This window comes from Syngnathus acus, chromosome 15 (genome assembly GCF_901709675.1).
Source record: "Syngnathus acus chromosome 15, fSynAcu1.2, whole genome shotgun sequence".
Taxonomy (NCBI): Eukaryota; Metazoa; Chordata; class Actinopteri; order Syngnathiformes; family Syngnathidae; genus Syngnathus; species Syngnathus acus.
The window spans coordinates 7,011,138-7,026,011 of NC_051100.1; the positions used below are offsets into that span (position 1 = coordinate 7,011,138).

Consider the following 14,874-nt stretch of genomic DNA (forward strand, 5'->3'; position numbering starts at 1 on the left):
CATCTGTAATGAATGATATTTTTCAAATGAGGTCCAAAGGCACCCAGATTGGAAATGAGTGAGTGTATACTTGACAGTGTCTTTCAAGTAATGTATTGACTTTGAGTCCCATAAGGTCTACCTGACATATCCTCAAAGAAATTAAAAGGTGTTTTTCGAAATCCCTATTTTCCCTTTAATGTGGATATGTATCAAATGAAATTGACAGTTAAATACATCTATCCTAGGATTAGTGTTAGACACTCAGCCTTTGCCTGGGGCGGATTTGCATGAAATTTACTGGGTTTGTTCAATTAGTGTTTGTGGCATACGCACCTTGTCACCGAGTATTGTGTGAGGCCGCTTTTGAGTTTGCTTATTATGCGATATGCCGCCCCCACGTCGCTTGCTAATAAACGAAATAAGCCGTGAGCAAAAACTAAATAAATAAATTAAAGCAGAGATGTGACAGATCAGTCTTGTTTAATCTTTTCCTTCCTTCCTACGTCATCTTTTACGCACATTCCTCCTGGGTTAAAAGGATAAAACACTTTTATAATGCTCTCTAACAAATTCCCAGGCTTGCGTGGAAGATGGTCTTGCGTCAGATTCTGGGTTTGAATCTTGGCCTTGTGTCTAGTTTGGGAACTACTTCTCCAATAGGTTTTGGAAGGCAAATGAAAAATCATCCCGGTAATATATATATATATTTTTTTGTTATAGTTGTGACACTGATACAGTGGTCGTAGCCCGGCCCGCAGCATGTCTGCAGGTTAGAACTCTCCTCACAGGCCCCTTTTGATGAAGCACCACTAGCTCAGTCGTGCACGTGGGATCAGAGTGACGCCTGAAGGATCAAAGTGATTGTTTTATTCACACTGTGGGCCCTCTCTGTGTTCAAGAAGCCTGAAGGTGGGGTTGCCACTCACTCCTCGGGGGGCTGTCAGCATCCACAGATCTATTTAGCAACATGCAAATAACATGGGCAGTGTGTGATGCCAAGGGCACGATATCTTGAGTCATCAATTTTATACACACAACTCTGCAATCATCTTCTTGCCTACTACTTTTTGAAAATATGTTGAGCAGTTACCAAGGAGATCATCTGCCGTGTTTACATTCGTGTTATATCAGATGTGAGCTTTAAGTTTTATTTTCCTTAAGAGCCAAGAATACAAGTTTGTTTTTCACCTGTTGTACTTAAATTATGCAGGTTCTCTTCATAACTCCTATCAAAACTTATTTTTCAGACATTGAATTAGAAAGCAAGGACGTCCCTTAAGTCTAGACTCTAGACCTTCAAACAGTAAATGTGATGTGATGACCATTCCTCCCCTCATGCTACCTATTGTTGTTAGTCCTCGGTCACACCAGACATTTTTTCCCTTTTTTGTTGCTGCAGTGCATGCTGAGCTGCCCACACCCATACATAGTTGATAACCTCATCCCATTTGTGCTCCGTCTCACCCGTGTGTTAAATGTTTAAAAGGGTAACCTTGTGGTGGTAAAGAATGGCCCACTCACCTTCGGAATGTGTTCCACTCCAAATGAAAATAAAAAAAAAATCAGTTAGAGGGATGAACTTACTAAACACATCAGTAAACTTTACAGTACAAACTATCAACAAGAAGGAGTGACAATAAACTGAACTGAAAGTCATACTGACTTGAATACTAATAGTTTGGCCTAATCTATCTGTTTAGGTCTATCAAGGCACTAGATAGCAGCAAATCTATTAAATGTAAATCTAAAACAACAGTGAGAGAGGAAACACCAAGCAAACAACAAAGTTGACACCACGTCTGAAGCAGTACGAACATATTTCCTCTTTTATTTACATTCCTTTTCAAATGTTAACATTTTCGCTATAACTTTTGATCAGGTTGGCATTATTTTTTTTTCTTCATTAAAATAAATTGGCACAATTAAAACATATGTAGACAAAAGTTTATTTACACCATACAACATTTCGTTTTGTTTTTTGTTTTTTTTTAAATATTTTATACAGGGCTGCAGATGGGAGAGCTTGCCGGGGATCCTTCAAGCAGGTTCCGCAGTATTAAAGTTGTGAAATATATTATTTATATAAAAGTGAGTATTATCTTTATTGCATTGAAAGCAATGAAGAATGTAGCCGGACAAACATTCATTTTAATATGACACAAAAGATACTCTTTGCTTCCCCATGTTTCATACTAGAAAGTAAAAAGTGTCGCAATGGCCAAACGGACTGTTATAAACGTTTTAAAAACCTGCATAAATATATACATTGTGCTCCTGGGCCTAGCAGCAACCAGACCCAATGAAGCTGGGACCACATGGCGTGTAATTTGCTCTGTGAGGTTTCTTCTTGACGTTGTAATTTTTTTTCCCTCTTTCTCGCCAATTCCTTGAAAAGATAATTTGAAACACGTGATGGTAGATATTGTACACCAGGCTGCCCCACACTAAGTACACTAGTGAGAATACAAAAAAAGTAACACTGATGGTTTTCCTTATCCTTTTTTCCCCCCATTGTTCCTCTCTCTTTCTCTCGCATCAGTCTTGTATTGGCACATAAAGTCCCTGCCATGCTCCGATTATCCCGACACGAATGCCAAGGCTGTTAGAAAAGTCTGTTGCTTGATTCAGTGCAAAATACATCACCTAGTCTTCGTCTTCTCCTCCTTCCCGAGTTTGCATTTTCTTCTTCACTTTTAGACCTCTGTTTGGAAATCCCCCTCCTGGACGTCCAAGGGGAGGTTGACACACTTTTCCCACTCAGCAGGCGTCATTTCCAGTGAGTCCTTGGCGCTAGAGTCTAGTACATTCATAGTGGCGTAATTCTGGTACTCGCACGCTGGGTTGTAGCTCTCCCACGGGTTCTTGTTTGGCATTGCCTTGTCCTGTGAACACGGCCACGTTAGTCAGCACCACATCTTTGTCACATGGAGTTTTACAGCTACAATACTATGCAGTCATCCCCTCTAATCCGGGATGTGTTCCAGATTCACCTGGAATAGTTGGTTCAAACACATTCCAAACTTTTCCAACCAATAGAATGACTTAAAACTCACAATTGAAACATTTTCATGAGGGGAAGTAAAAATAAACAATTGAGATAATGTGGTTGCACAAGTGTGTGCGCCCTTTTACAACCGGGGATACGGGTGTGTTCTCCACCAGTCACAACCACATTAGCTCAGTTTATTATTATATTTTATTTCCTCTTTAAAATATTGAACTGGGTATAGATCTCCTCATTGGTGGAAACGTTTTGGAAGTAGTGTTAGACCGATTATGGGTCGGGCCGATATTTGGCATTGTGCCGATTATCTGCATTGGTCTTTATTATTATTCCAACGGCCAATAAGTGACCAATTTAAAACTGGTTCAGGGATTCTAGTTTAGTCCTATGGCTATTGTACTTTTTATCCAGCTGTAGTTACATTAAGCATATGTTGGATCTTAGTTCTGAATTATTCCTATCGCATACTGTCAAAATATAACATTTAGATACTTTCAAATCATATCGGTTCCTGACTATTTGGAAGTGCTCTATCCATGTCATTATATCATATCACAACAGCCTAGCATTTGAACAGAGGTGTGTAGACTTTTTCTATTCACTGTATGCTGTTTATATGTGAGCCATTTGTCTCGGTGCACCCGCACTGACTGCGCCAAAGACGTTGTCGCAAATAGGGAGGAGGCTCCGCTCGCAGGCAGGGAATATGAAATGGAAAGTCATTTCTGAGAGAATCACTGCAGTAGATTCATTGGTAGTGGACGAGGATAGTCGGAAAAAAAGGAGGGAAGGTGTGTGTGTGTGTGTGTGTGTGTGTGTGTGCGTGCGCTGATCTTCTCAAGGTTTGTGTTTGCACTACTTGGAAAGATTAACAAGATGGGGCTATGATGGTTATTATTGTTAGAGTATTATTATAGCTCAATGTTTAGAGAAAATCACATTAAATTAACCTGTAAGGTTTACTATATTCCTGCCAAAACACAAATATCCCTACATTTTTGTGAGTAGTGTATAATGTAAGTCATAGCTCTGCAAAGTCTATTTAGAAGCCCACACAATCTTTTATTTAATGGTCTATGCACCTCGGATGCCGTATTTTTGATTTAGCGCTGCCTGTTGTTTGTAGATGTGTGTGTATTTCAATTGCCTTGCTGTGATTTAGACGTCTGGCTCACAGTAGCATAGAATATCTGATCCATCCGATTCAAATTGGCTGATTCAAATTTTTTTTATCCATTTATGATAAAATATGTCTTTAGATCTGAAGATTTAAGATTACGGTTTCTTTGCTTACAGTGGTGCCGTTCACACTAGCTGTACAAGCTTTTTGCTTTTTAGTCATTGTTCTGTTAATGGCACACAGAGAATGGGAGGCTGGAGTCAAACTGGCAAATTTTCTGAGTTGAAAATGGAACCACCATAGAAGTGTGATAAGCATCTGTGCAAGTACCTGGAAAATGTAAAATATTAAGGACCAGATTTAAGATTTTGTTTATCGAAGATGACCACTTGGAATGAGCAACAGTGGTTCAAATGTATGAATTCAAGATTTTTGCAATACAAACGGTCCTTGAGTTCTGTTTCTACAGTGGCGATGTAACCCAAATTTATATGTCTAATGATTTAACGCTGGGTGCTGCGATGGAACACACACAGTTATAGTACATCCCCCTGGTTCGATAGCTTAGGTGTAAATGGCATTGGCGGATTAATGTCAGATCATGCGTTACAGCCCTCATGCGGCTATTTTGTCGGATCCAGGTGTCAAATAGGCAACTGACGTGACAAATATCCGAAGTGACTCACATGGGAGGAATAAAATGCGAATTGTGTCATAGTGTAAACGCAGCCTTAGAAGAACAGCACACTTTAGGTCAGGTAGGGATGCTGATAGATTAAATCATCTGCCATGCATTTATGGTTTGAAAAAGAAAAAAAAAGATGGTTTCGCTAAGTAGGTAAATGTGTATGTAAATCAAAGTGCATTCATGGCCTTGCATTGGAATGGATGCACTCTCGATAGCAGCTACATTAGCAAACCTCTTTGTTCCCTGTGACTGGCCTGGTGGAGAAAATGCATCTTTTCTTTAGAAAAACAAAAAACAGGAGAGGGTAGGCAAGCTGTCAGCCGAATAACCCCGCTTGCCCCCCATGGTCAGCTGCTGGCGCTGTATTCATGCACAAAATGTTTTTTATAACCTCTCATTAGCACAATCACACACAAGTAGCCTGCACTGCACATCTAAATAAGCTCTAGCTGAATTTGAATGTAGCTGAGAGCCACCCCCCACTGGTTTCCTGTTACTCACCATGCTCCCCATATTTGGTATGTCTCGAAATCGGTCCAGGGTTTGAAATTTCTGATTCAGTTCCTGGAACAGCTCCATGTGTCTTTTCCTGGTGTGCATGACTTTCTGCAATGGCAAGGGTTTTTGCTTTGGTATTGACAGCCAATAATGCAAATGCATCTTCTCTCCACCCACTTGCACTCTGATCAATGTGTTAGTGTCAAGGTAGTTTGCTTGTAGGCCAGGTTTTAATCAGATCTGCTCGGGTCTGCATATACACTGTAACATACCGCCAAAATAAAGGAAACATTGGGATGATTTGTACGAGGACGGCAGAAGTACTTAATTCCAAATGGCAGGAGTAACCGGATCTAACTTAATTATTTTGTGACAAATTGCCTCATTTAACGTTTTGTTGGCATAAGAGGAACCCTTATAATCCAATCTTGGCCCAAGGCTTCTTCCATTTAAAGGGGTTCCTGCGTGTCTACTTGAAGCAAAATGCTCCCTATGCCAGAAGCTTTCGTTCTGTTTCCTTTACTTTGCAAGGGTGCACTGTATATTTCTATATATATGCAGTAAAACCTGATTTGGCAATGCAAAGGAATGCAAAAAACTGCCAAAAGAGGGGTGGAATTTGCACGGCAAGACTAGTGCTTCAAATCAGACGTGAAATGTGCAAATGACTTTAAAAGCATATCGTTTAAAAGTCAGCGCAGAGGCGATGGATGGAGGAGATGAAGGACAAAATGTTGATGAGAACGCTCGTCCTGTTTGTCAGTTGACAGCCTTGCTTTTACCTTAACTACATAGCGTGACAATAAATCTTGTAAACTCCAATAAGCTTAAGAGGCACAACAAGTTCGAGTAAATCAAATGACAAACACAAGGATGGCTTTACTCTGTATATTAAAGAATGAAAAAAAAGATGCATGTCTTGAGGAAAGGAACATGTTTCCACATACCTCAAAGTCCAAATCGGAATATCGTGATTTTCTTCTCTGTAAAAACAAAAACAAACATGAGAATATGATGAAGAAAAAAAATACAGGTCAGGAACAGAACATAAATACTAAAACCTTTATCAGAAAGTCTGTCTTCACGAATACTGTGGTGCCTTCACTTACGTGATTTGCATTTAAGTCAAAGTTTGTCACTTGCTTTATTGTCAGTACGTTTCAATATAGTTACAAAAAAATCTTTTATTATTTATTGTGACAAAATACACCATTTCTGTGTTGCTTGTATCTTTCATAAACTCTACATTTGTTTTGTGTTGTCTGTTGTGTATTTAAGCTATACCAATAGTGACCGTATTAACGCCTTGTTATGGTGTCGGTGTTGCTAGTTGAGGTACGTAAAAATACACCGTGCCATATTATGTGTGAATACCTCTAAGGAGCTCATGGAGATCGTAGAGCCCGTCTCACTCCTCGAGAGGCCAGCGCTTTCCTCCATCTCAGCAAGGAAGTTCTTGACGGCCGTGCGGGGTTCAAAGGGCAGGTTCTGCATCTGCTCAGGGGCGCTAGGATACTGCTGCTCCAGGTTCACATTCATGTGGTCCACGCCCGACGGGCTGATGTTGAAGTCAGGGCTCATCTTGTAATGCATCAGCCTCTCGTGTGGCAGAGTATCCATGGTGATGTTCATCTTGGTGTCCTCCTTCAAGTGAGCCGGGAGGGTAGCCGAGCCCGAGAGCGTTGCCGCCGAGGCGCGGGGCATGACAATGTAGTCCGTCTCCATCATCTGACCCTGAGATGGGTGGCCCTCCATGTCGTGGGTGCCCATATTCTGGTCACTCTGGCGGATGGCGTCGTCGGTGCACAGGTAAACGGTGCGGCGCATATCGGCGTTGTTGTCGCCCAGCGACTGCTCCTTTAGCTCGCCCATTCCCATGGGCATGTGCAGTGCTGAAGGCTGCTGAATGATCACTTTAGAGATGATGTTGCCAGGCAGCGTAGAGTAGTTGAGGCCTTCAGGAGCTTTCTCGTCCTCTTCGTCGTTGAGGGATATGCGGGAAAGCGTGCCGGTGACGGTAGCAGCGCGACACGAGCCCATGTCCTTGTGGAGGGCTGCCAGGAAGGAATCACATGTTGGACATACATGTCTGACAGCGTGCGCATGATCATAACAGAATAATTCCAGGCGATATCATCCAATTTGCGAAGAAAGTGAGTAAAGTGCACTGACAGGCAACATAACGTCGGCTGACCTTTTTGACAGCTGATGCTTTTATCTTGGCAGACTGACACATTTAACAAACGGGTTCATTAAAATTTTAAAGTACCTGTCGAGCAATCAAGTGGTTTTTCTTTTCTGCAATTATTTCCGCCTAATGAATAGGAATAAGAAGTAAGGTTTAAAAAAATCACACAAGACAGTGCTGCTCAGCTAAATGGACATAAGGTTTCAATGTAAAACAAATGTTTTTATGTTCAATTTATTATTGGTATTTCCTGCTAATGGCTCTGTTAAGTACATTCTCATCAACGGTCGCACTCAAGGCGACAGCGTAGAATGCGACTTGAGCACTACTAATATCTGTCATTGTAAAACTGCGCGCACAGAAAATAATCTGTGAAATACGCTGAAGTTTTACAACCATCTGATCATGATTTATTCATGACACCTGACTGCTTTTCCTTTTTCCTGTCTGGTAGGTGCACTTTAGTTTGACAGGACTGCACCGTGTTGAATGATGTGGGCCAAAAGACTTTCTGAGAGCTGTGAATAAGTGTGGTTTTTACAATTGCGTTAGGGTTAACACGTTGCAATTTCTTTTTTTTATATACCAATTCTTAAAACTTTCTTATCGGTGGCTCAAAAGTACAAAGGAACAAAAGTCTCAATATTATCTATAAAGGAATATTCTCTAAAGGCGCAAACTCCTATTTCTGATGGTGTGGAACATATTTATAGAAAGCCTAATGACAGTGTGTCATGCATCGCGTAGAGATTTCCACATAAAAGGAGTAGCCATCAGCTGTTTTGATACTGTTTTGTTCTCAGATTAAAGTCGATGCTTTGGTAACTGTGAAAAACTCCTGTGGGGATTGTTGGCTGTTATGTAACTGCAGCTATTTTTACTGTATAACCTCTTTTGTTTTGTTTTTTTGCAAGGAGAGGCAATTGTTGTAACAGTGCTCAACATAAATATTAACACCGCATCAGATTTGTTGTAGAAAAAAAAAAAAAAGATTCCTTTCAGACTCAATATTCAATGTCAAAATGCTCTCATAAATGCGGGTCAGTGATTGCAAATTAATTTTGTCAACAGGCAATGTAATAATCAGTCAGATAATGTCGCAAACAACCAGTAAAGCAAAAAGTTCAGTTAAAAGATTTGAAATTCACAAAACAAGACTGCAGGCGAGTCTAACCCATCATCAGATTTATGAAAATCACTCTTGGCAGTTTAAGCTAATGTGCTTTTACCTGATCGGCAAGCGATGTCTACGTCCTTCTCGAAGTCCGTCTGCAAACAAGGGATAGCGTGACGAGTAAAACATTTCATGTATACTATATGAGAAACACCTCTTAGAATGATGCACGTCATTTAAACCAAAACATGAAAGCATTTTTTCAAAGCGTGAATGCATATATATGCATGACGATTCAAATGGTGAAGGGAGGGCACGTTGCCCCAGCTGCAAATAACCGTATTGAACTGAGAGAGCCAGACGGCACTCTGCTTTTGTGAAGACTATTCCCCTCCAAGGGGGTATTACAATACTAATGGCTGATCATTTCTCCAACATGCTAGTGGTATCGTGGCGCGAGATGAAAAGACTGACATCCCAATTTCAAAGGTCGGGCAGAGAGCGATGCTTCATTATCCCGGGAGAGGAAATGAGAGAGATGCGCGCTTGATGGGGATGGGGTCACTAATTTCAATCAAACGGAAATAAAGGGTTGAGCTTTAAAGGACTAAGAGGAGCACTAATGTCATGTAGTATCTATTCAGGGATAATTATGAGACAATAAAAAACAATCCACTGCTAAATGATGGGAAGTATTGTCGAACCTCTAAGGTAGAGAACGTCCTCAAGCTGAGATTTGCAAGTTGCCTCTCATGAAGAAGATAAATGCAATTCATTGTGAGGTGTACATTCCATCCTCCTCTATTTATCATTATTGACTTATCCATTTTGCACTGAGCTGCCTCGACAGATATGCATGACTAATTTGCATACGAAGAACAAGCTGACTCAGCAAAGTGGCATGACCCTGCTGTTGAGTTTGCACAGTTTTCTGGAGAACATTGTCAACTTATGTTGACCTTACTTTATGTTGTACTGAACACAGGACAGAAGCACATGCATTGCTTTCGTAAATCACAACAAATTCAATTTGAAATGTTATGTCGTCATATTTAGAAACATCGGTTCAGCCGTGGCTCTAACGACAAAACACACTTACCATTATCTGAGCGTGGCCATTAGGAAAGCCCCCTGTTGCATCACCACTAATTGGATCTTGGCAGTTTCTGAGTCGACATCTGAATGCATCTTGGACCTACGGGCAAGAATATTTCTCAACTTTTCCTCGAGTTCTTATCAATACATTAGGGTAAAATCGGGATGATAAGGGAAGGAAATTGTTTCTGAGTAGGAAAAAATGGCTCTACCTCTCTCCGTAGGATACAGTGCACCATTACTATGACAAAACCCTGCAGTGAGTCAAAGACTGCAAAGAGGATTTGAAAGAGGATGGAGCGCTTGTCCGTCATGGCGAGCACTGCGGACATCCAGGTCAAGGCCAGCAGAGGCAGAACGACGCAGGAGCTCCATAAAGACGCCCTGAGAGGATTTAGAGAAGGAATAAGGCATATTACTGCTGGGTATTGGTAGTTATCTAAAGGCTCTTAATTCACCAGCACAACAACAATGTTATTTTTCTGCCGTGATTTGATTTATAGCGGTAACAGCAGTTGCCATGGCAGTGGCTCTGCATTATCGAGGTGGACCTGCTGTATATGCAGCATTGTCTTATTGATTCACAGTCACTTACATTGCGTTGCTGGCTGTAGTCGCTGACAAAGCAGTCGTTGATACAACACCACATTTGGCGCACTTGAGAGTCAATCCTGTGTGTGGCTCACTCATCTGTCTGTGGGGCAGAAAAGACAACGGCGTGACCAAGCACGCTAACAACCGCAAAGTGTGCGTTGTTGAATATTAGCACAAGCGGCCAGCGTGTGGGCGTAAGAGAGTTTCATCTTGGACTTATTCTGCCAACAAAATATGTATTTATGTCGCTCCCGTGAGAGAACTGACCTCTTTATGTCCTATGATATCCTTAACAACATTGAAATAAGCTCCAATTCTCTAAATGCTTAAAGCAGATGTAAATGTTAATTGCTTTGTTTGCTCTACTAATCCTCCTCTAATTGTAAAAGGCAATTTACCTTCCGGCAACTGTTGGAAAATACAAATATACAGCAATAAACGTATTTACTGACAGAACTAAAGTTATATAAATTATGGATTAAGAAAGATGACCTAACTTCTAATGTCACAGGCCCTATCGGACACATTACTTAACTAGCGTCAAAACAATATAATATAATACAATATAATAGCAAAGCAGATTCTAGGCAAGCTAAACATTTTCTTTGAAATTGAAACAGCAAAGCAAATACTTGTGAACAGTATTGTGAGCACCAGAAGAGAACAAGAGATCAAGTTAAGTATTACTCATGCAGTATTGAAGTAATGCATAATAAAAGAAGAAAAATGAAGGTACTAACAAGGACGTGCTGTCATACCCTGCTCGATGCTTCATCTTCTTGTCCAGTATGCCGTCTCTGGACACTAATTTATTAAACACCAGAATACCGATCACCATGTTGACCTAGAATTGAAGCAGAGATCTTCGATAAATCATACCAATACAACAATTATTTTAAACTTAATGTTAAAAGCATCCTTTGCCGGGACGACATTTTCCATTAGTTGCGAATGATAGATGTCATTGTCCCATTTTTCTCCCCACCTCAATTTTGCGTGTGTGCACTGAGCTTCGACCTCTAGCTTCTGTTTTTTTTTTTTCCCTCTCATATCTGTCACATTTCAGCCAGCGGATGAGCCATGCCGTGCACACTCAGGCCGGCACGGCAGCCTTAGGAAAAGATCTGCCTAATAAGAAACACTTTCCCCTCTCAAAGGCACCTTCATCAAGCATTAGCGGGAACTTTACTGACGGAAAACTGGAGCAGCAGTGTGCGAATTTAGCCTTTATGTAGTTGCTTTACAAATAAATTGAAGTGTTCCTTGTTCATGCTGCCAGGTTTAAGTTTGAGGTGAAAGAAAACTAGACCGAACATGAAAAAAATTCCGTCTCTGACTGAATATCTCTTGCTCAGAAACTTTTATAAAATATGACTTTATTACAGATTCCGCCGCTGAATATTTGTTTCCCCCCCACACAAAGTGACATTCAGTATTCCAGCGGGATGTCACTCTGACAGATTAAGAGCTTCAATATTTTTATTTTAACAACTGAAACATCTGTAACATATTTTGTGAATACCAGCGAGTTTGCTTATAACAAATTTTCCCAAACTTGAATACATTTTGTTGGTGTTTATTGTTTCTGTACAATGTTGGCAATAAATCAAGACTGTCGCTTCCCATTTTACCACAATATTTCTTGTGTCTCCTTGCTATCGACTTAACTTATATGTAACATAAATTTCACACCTATCCCCTGTAGTCGAGAATTGGCTCTACTGGCTGAGGCTTACCAGAACAACAGCAGCTGCAGGTCCAACAAAGGCATACAGGAGCCCTCCCTCCAAAGACAGCCAACAGCTGCAGAGAAAGCAGGGAGCAACAGTTAACTTGCAGCCAGTGATTAACATCTGAGTTAATGGCACACATAACGTCCATGAGTATTCCCCCCCCCCCCCCCCCACACACACACACAATCATCAGGGGAGTAGGCGCCATATGCCGTAACTCTATTTGCAGATTTTCACACACTAAAGAGATTCTAAGCAGTGTTCATGCCATCGCTATCAAGCTGCGATACAACTCGAGAAATTGGGGTCCTGCTGAGCGATCTCTAAATCAGATTGCGTTTGCGGGAACTGTCTTTATGACTCTGTTTCGGATAAGTGGGCCACTGCAGAGGCACTTAATCATTACACTTAAGTGTTATTGTTCATGTAGCGAAGTGAATACTCAGTGGTAGGAAAAAGAGAAACTTACTATAAGGGTGTCCCATAGCCTTTTGTTTTGGTGAATCCCATCGATACAGCAACTACTAAAGCCGGTAATCCTTGAAAAGAAAACAATCAATGATTAGTCAATTTATAAAATTATATGAATGTGTTTATAGTAAGACATTAAAGTTGCAGAACTTAAAATCCCATGTGATTTTTTTTCATAACCAAAGTCCTAGAGGCTTTAATCATTGTAAGGTTAAAAAAAAAAAGAATCCGATGCCCTGGTGTTACGGGATCAGTTCCTCTTCTGTGTGCTCAGAATATTAACGTTTTGAAAAGCGCGTGCAGGTGCTATTGATGTAATCAGTTTCCTGGAGGCAGGAGTCGCATGCGGCCCTTGTGGTCGTCCGTAGTCTGCCTCTGCAGTGCTCACGCACACGCGAGTCCCATAAATCATCGCCCGCAGTATTTCATACGGGGCGGAATTATGAGACAACAGGTGACATTTGCCCTGCATCTCTTTAGTAATCCATTTTAAAATTGCTCTGATTCTGAATGTGATGACAAATGCCGCGTATATTTCTAATCAAGAAGAGGAATCTGGGGGGGGAAAAAAGTCTGATTTAGCATCCAATAATCGGTTGAGGCATGTTTCTTATCATTTTAAAAGAATAGCTAGAGCTATGTTCACGAAGCAGTGGCTCTGTAATGACTAAGAGAGCCATGTTTGTTGCTAGGTAACAAGAAGAATGAACGTGGGCTCTTTCAAAAACATTTCTTTTCTCTTTTTAAAAGAGACCTTTCTGCTTGTCTGAAAGAAGGAACACTGAACCAGGACACACTCAAATATGTTTGAAATCATGAATAGTAATTGAGGTTTGTTGGAATTTGAATTAGACTCGTGGGTCTACGGAATAAAAAAAATAAAAAAACAATTTCTCCCACCAAGGTTAAAAAAAATACATTATGTAGAAGTAATAGGAAATGTTTCACAACAGTTGTATTCAAGTCGTACAACACTATTTTATATAATCCATGTGATGACAACCATTACATGTTCAGTGAACAACTCTGCGTAACTTGCTATGTAACCTCTACACTGTAATAACAACTCAGGAACCTCCCTCCCATCCATCCCATAATTCAAGGTTGGTCCATGTTGAATTGAGTGCAAAAGCATCATAGCCTGATAGGATGACGATCCGGCCTCCTCATACAATTACTTTTACAAAACGAACCTTGAGTTGAAGGGCAGAAGCAGTGAGCTGTCAATGAGAAATTCTGATGCTTACTTACCCCAGCCTAGACAGAGAAAGCGCTTGCGGATGAGCCTGGTCCGAACCTTTCCTGTCACTGCCATGTAAGACTGCCAGGCCTCCGTGAGAACCCAGCAGAACGATGCCAAGAAGAAGAAGTGCAGAAGAGCTGTTGTCATAATGCAGACACCCTAATCACAAATAGAAAAATAGTAAAACGTACAATTATCCATAAAATGCTTCCAAATTCTCATTGATTTGAAAACAAGCGTTGAACATGATAAATCAGAGCACAAAATGGTTTTTGGTTCATGTTCTTGCTTCTGCCATCCAGACACATAATGAAACTAACCTCCTTTGGCTTGGTGAAAATAACAATCAATTCCCCCTAAAAGCAAAAACCATCAGTACATAAAACATATTTGAACCAGTTGGATATGCAGCATCAGAGGCGGCAATGGCCATAAAGATCTGGGCACGACGTTGCATTCCTCTGCATTGACCTTCATTAGTATGCTGCGGATCCCACACGCAGCCAAGGTCAACTGTTGTGTTGTATGCTGAGCAATGAGAGCAAACAAACCAAAATACTTCTTAAATGACAGAGCAGAAGGCTGCACTGGAAGCAGGAGATAGCATTGCGGCTCAATAATGGAACGGCTCTTTGCGGCTTCATTAGTTCGTCCATCTTTGTTCCACGGAGAGACGTCGCCGGAGGGAGATTGTTTACGAGAGGATTAGAAATAAAGAGGCATCCTTAAGAGTCTTGTCAAGGCACACTGACACTGACTGAGGATACTTTGCACTTTTTTTTATCTCCAAGTAGTGTCATGCAGTCGAGTGTAGTGTGAGGTAAAGAGTGAAGTGCATCATTCCATCCTAGCGACTTCCCCTGTAAGTGTCCATTGAGAGAACCACACTAAATCCACCCCCTGCTGTGCACATGGGGTTCAAACACAAGAATAATCCCGTATTACCGCGTACCTGACAAGTGGGTAGGTATTTACTTAAACCCATGGGAGACATTAAACACATATGTGGATTGAAACACGACACAAGAAGCTTTTCAGTAGCGTGGGATCAAGGCAACTGTGAATAAATGAAGGAGGGTAAAAGTGTGACATGCTTGACACAATACACAATTTCTTGTACACTTTACAGTATTTCAATTTTTAA

General features: G+C 40.9%; 1 protein-coding gene across 6 annotated transcripts in view; it reads right to left on the bottom strand.

Moving 5' to 3' along the window:
- Window positions 1-1,782: 1,782 nt before the first annotated feature.
- The window catches only part of adgrb3 (adhesion G protein-coupled receptor B3), an 86,558-nt gene continuing 73,466 nt past the window's right edge, over window positions 1,783-14,874 (bottom strand). For 3 of the 6 annotated variants that reach the window (XM_037271019.1, XM_037271024.1, XM_037271025.1), the window contains 12 exons: window positions 13,739-13,889; window positions 12,486-12,555; window positions 12,020-12,086; window positions 11,024-11,127; window positions 10,285-10,383; window positions 9,902-10,073; window positions 9,694-9,789; window positions 8,710-8,749; window positions 6,667-7,346; window positions 6,240-6,275; window positions 5,296-5,400; window positions 1,783-2,864 (listed from right to left, as the gene is read on the bottom strand). In XM_037271019.1, the coding sequence (XP_037126914.1) occupies window positions 2,676-2,864; window positions 5,296-5,400; window positions 6,240-6,275; window positions 6,667-7,346; window positions 8,710-8,749; window positions 9,694-9,789; window positions 9,902-10,073; window positions 10,285-10,383; window positions 11,024-11,127; window positions 12,020-12,086; window positions 12,486-12,555; window positions 13,739-13,889 (1,809 nt within the window). In that variant the 3' untranslated portion in view covers window positions 1,783-2,675. The remainder of the gene's footprint in view (window positions 2,865-5,295; window positions 5,401-6,239; window positions 6,276-6,666; window positions 7,347-8,709; window positions 8,750-9,693; window positions 9,790-9,901; window positions 10,074-10,284; window positions 10,384-11,023; window positions 11,128-12,019; window positions 12,087-12,485; window positions 12,556-13,738; window positions 13,890-14,874) is intronic. The other 3 variants (XM_037271020.1, XM_037271022.1, XM_037271021.1) reach the window with 3 other exon arrangements.